The 4,354-nt window shown below is 56.5% G+C and overlaps 1 protein-coding gene across 1 annotated transcript in view; it reads right to left on the reverse strand.

Annotated features, from left to right (window-relative positions):
- Window positions 1-3,878, reverse strand: part of Fam155b (family with sequence similarity 155 member B) — a 24,712-nt gene extending 20,834 nt beyond the window's left edge. Inside the window, exon 1 of the mRNA XM_005358623.3 lies at window positions 2,994-3,878. Coding sequence (XP_005358680.1) covers window positions 2,994-3,854 — 861 coding nt within the window. The 5' untranslated portion in view covers window positions 3,855-3,878. The remainder of the gene's footprint in view (window positions 1-2,993) is intronic.
- Window positions 3,879-4,354: the final 476 nt, after the last annotated feature.

Below are 4,354 nucleotides of genomic sequence, written 5' to 3' on the forward strand. Positions count from 1 at the left end.
GTGTGTGTGTGTGTGTGTGTGTGTGTGTGTGTGTGTGTGTGTGTGTGAAGGAGGAAGGGATTCACGGGGAAATAAGGAAGTATCATATCATCCTCAGACCTAGGAGAGGCCAGTATGGGGATGGGCATTGCCTCAGGTTAGCCTCATCTCTGTTATGCGAGAGGAAGTCAGTCGCACATTAAGGAAATGTTGCAGCTGGTACTAAATTGGGAGGTGTCACAGGCAGCAGCGAGGGCAGGTATGATTCTTGGGGCCCTGTGTGGCCCAAAACAGGGACAGACATCTCAGAGGCAGAGAAAGGGGTTTCTAGGGTCACATAGGAAGGATCTGACTAAGGCACTTAGAACAAGGGCCCTGGGAATAGGGGGTCATTTGGCTCAAGAACCAGTCTCCAGACTTGGTTTATAGACGTAGAAGAAACCTTCTTATCCTCCTAGGATTTCAGATTGTCACTTCAGAGGATTGTAGGTATGGGGCATTATCCCCACGGGATCCCACTTGGGATGTGGGCTGGAAAGGAGGGCTCTGAGCTCAGGGGAAGGCTTCTTCAGGGTGAAGAAGGCCTGTGAGAAGGTGGGGTGAGTGGCTGAGGAAATGGGGACCAAACTGCCTTTCCCTTTCATCCCATCAGAAAACGGGACTAAAGACTACAGGTTTGGGCCTCAGCTGGAGGAGAAAGCTTTGGAAGAGGTGGGAAACACAGAGGAATCGAGGAGTTGCCACAGCCCTGCTGCCAGCATAAGACAGGAAGAGCTGGAGAACTCTCACTCGGGCTGGAGAGGAATGATCCAGGAGAGAGGGCCCGGGGAACTTGATAGGAAGCCAGGGCAAAAGCAAGGATTTAGAATGAGGACAGGGAGCTGGCGTGCTGGAATTCCTGCTCGTTGCTGTGGGGCAAACTGTATGGCCCATATGTACCTCAGTTTCCTCATCTGTAAACGGAGGGAACCCAGGCAGTTGTACTCTCAAAACAAACGTGAACAACGGAAACATTACATCTAAGCCAGGTGCTAAATTCTTAGTACAAAATGCTACCAGCCATGCATTCCCATGTAAATATCACAAAACACTCAAGACTTTGGCAGGGCAAGGATATTTTTCCTGCATTACAAATGAGGAAACAAAGGATTAGAGGAAGTGAAGTAATGCGCCCCAAAGCAAGCAGCTAACTAGCCCTCGACAGCGGCAATAAGACCTCCAGAATCAAAGGGAACCACTGCCTCCTCGGACACCAAGCTGCTTTGCATCAGCAACCAATGCGAGGGATTTTAATTCAGTGTGAGGTCAGATGGAGCTTGGAGCCAACTATAGCAGGAAGAAAACCCCATAGAAAAGTTGTGCCATGGTTTCCATTCATTTTGGATATTGAAAAAGAACGGTTGTGGCTATAGGCTTGGAAAGAGGACTGCAAGATATCATTTATTCTGTCTGCTAGGGGACAATATCTCTGCTCTCACCAAGGGTATGTCGGTGGCAGGCAATTAGAGCTCGTGTCTCTAGCTCTGTATGACAAAATGTGTCTTTCCTCATGCGATTGTACGCATGTCTCTGACTCCATAGGGAGATGTGTGTGGCATGGTGCCTGCTTTGACAGCACTGCTTATGAAAGTGGCAACCTCACTGTTTCTCTGGATGACTTAGTCTGGAGTATCGCTGGTGGTGCATGGCTGTGTATGTCTGTCTCTCTGTCTGTACACCTTTAAGAAGTGGAATATCTCATTTGGTAGTGTGAGTGAGGCAGTGAGTCAGCTGAGGCTGAGCGAGGCGGGAGGAGACTGCTAGGTTACGAGAATAGGAAAAGGAAGAAGGAGAAAGTGAAGTCAGGATCTAGGAGCTACCCCTTCCCTCCCCAGTCCTCCACCCCAAATCCCTAGGGGGCCCACAGAGAACAGCAGAACCTTGTACAAGTCCACAGAAACAATGCTTGCGGGAAGTGCTTGCTGCCTCTTCTCAAAGCCTGGGGAGGAGACGATCTAGACCAGGGGGCAACTGCCTTACTCTCCAGCTGGTGGCTCCCAGCTCCAGAATGTATGAGACCCACCTGGTCTCGTTGTCACTTGACCTTTTTGACCTTGCTGTGCTCTTTCTTCCCAAAGCAGGCCACCTGGCCAGGCAGGAAAAAAAAACCAGGGGACCAGCTTCAGGCCCCAAATGTGCACAGCCCCACCTACCTACTATACAGAAAAACCCGACTGAGGGTCAAGAAATTTCTCAACACCCAGTTCTTCTGGAGGAAAGTCTCTTCTACAGTTGTTTGCCCCCTGGTTTCCTCTAGATGCCCATCCCTAGCAGCCAGAAACCCAGCTTTTCTCATCACTAGCCAGGAGCCCTGGGAGTTTTGCTTTGTGTTGCACCAACCTTCCATGGCCCCTCCACAAGCTGAAAAGCCCTGTTCCCCCAAGCGTTCTCTCATCAGAATTCAGAAGCCTACAGGTTCCCTCCTTAAGAGAAGACAGGCATCCCTGGGCTCCCCTGTTTAGGATCTGGCCAGTATCTTGGGTTGTATAAGGTCAACAGTGCAATGTACCCTGTCACCAGGCGTGGTCTGGCCTCTCATCCATTGGCAGGAACTAAAGGGTGAGGATTAGGTAGTCAAATATTCTTCCTCTTACTGTACACCCCCTCCTTCACAGCCAGTTCCAGAATTAATTCTAGCAGAGGAATGGGGTTTAAGGCCAACCAGGATGCTGGAGACTGGGGAGCACACTCCCAATCTCCCCTCAACCACTTTGTCAGTCCAGGGCCCCGCTCCCACTTCATGCGGGAAGGGAAGCAGTGTACCAGAAGCTCCAGTCTTAAAAGGTTCAAACCTTAAACTCGAAGAAGTTGACCCAAATCCCTACGGGTCCTTCTCTAGGGAGGGGTTCCAGGTGAGGGAATGGTAGGAGTGGTGCGATGGATAGAGAGGGAGACCCCTTTCCCCCCCTAGTCCCACTGCCACAGAAACTGCCTCTAGCCAGGTAGCTGTCGTGGCGTGGGCCGTCAATGCCTACCTTGCAGCCTTTCGTGCAGGACCGGATAGAGTACTCTTTTGCCTGCAAGTATTTATGCATCACGAGGTCGAACTCATCATATTTTTCCTGAGCATGTCGGTCCAGTCGCTGGTACGCCTCGATGCAGTTGTTACACACCTCCCAGGTCCCGGAGCCCGGGCTGGCCATTACTGCCAGCAGGTCCCCCAGCAGGGTGTCCAGAGTACAGTCCAGTCTTTCTGGGCGGTCCATGCCAAGCAGCAAGTCCCAGACCGTGTAGGTGTCGCAAAAAGAGAGAGTAAAGTTCCGAAAGTGGCCTTTGAGCAAGTTCTTTTTGGCGGGGGGGAACTCAGCCGGGGTACGAGAAGGCGCGTCAGGGGGCCGCAGAGGGGGAGCCGGGGTGGTCGGTTCAAAAAGTCTCTGCAAATATTCCAATTTGGTGCAAGCTGCGTCCAGCCCCGTGGGCTCTGGGACACCACCGCAGACCGGCCCGGGGCCGACGGCGGGGGCGGCTTTGGTCAGGTTGCGGTATCGCGGGCTGCAGGTGCCTGAGGACGCGCTGGACTCGCCCTGCGACGGCGGTGAGAGCGGCAACACCGCGCGAGGAGGCACCCGTTGCCGCTCGCGGCCGGCCCCCCAGGGCGGCCGCATGGTGCTGCTCACCTCCCTGGCCCGGGGCCGGGCCCCCGCGCACAGCCACAGATGGTCAGCGAGCAGCACGGTGAAGAAGAGCAGGGACGCCAGGGACAGTCGCCATCGCTGCGCCCGCTCAGAATCGGCGCAAGGTTTGTCGCTCGACCTGGGAGCCCAGCAGCAGCAGCAGCAGCAGATACTCAGCGCGGCGGCGTCTTTCCCGGGCCACATCCAAGCGCCCCTGAACATATTTCAGGGGGGTTCGGGCTGGAGGGAGTAGGTAGGCGCGAGGCCGGACGGCCGTCTCAGAAGGGCGGGTTGCGCACCGCTCCGCGCTCCTCAGCGCCGTCCAGGCTCTACCTCGGGGGCTGCATGGCGAGGCAGGCCAGCCGGCCCGGGGGACCCCGCTCAGATCGGAGTCGCGGGGCGCTCTCGGGTCGTCTCCGCGCCCCTCCCGCGCTCCCTCGCTCCCTCGGTGGCAGCCGGGGCGCCGCCTCCCGACCCGCTAGGCGCAGCCCGCCGTCCCGGCGGGGGGCGGTGCGGGGCACTGGGGCGGTGGCGGCAGTGGCGGCGGAGCCGCACTCATAGTGTCGGGTCCCTCGGCTGCCTCGGGCTCCGCGCCACTTCACTCCGTGCCACCGGTGCCCTCCCCGGCTCGCACTCCGTCCCGGCCGTCTCGGCTCAGCAGCGCGGCTCTGCGCCCCTGAGCGCCGCCGTGCGGGCCCCGCCACGCTCCGCTCCGCTCCACT

This window comes from Microtus ochrogaster, chromosome X (assembly GCF_000317375.1).
Source record: "Microtus ochrogaster isolate Prairie Vole_2 chromosome X, MicOch1.0, whole genome shotgun sequence".
In the NCBI taxonomy this organism is placed as follows: Eukaryota; Metazoa; Chordata; class Mammalia; order Rodentia; family Cricetidae; genus Microtus; species Microtus ochrogaster.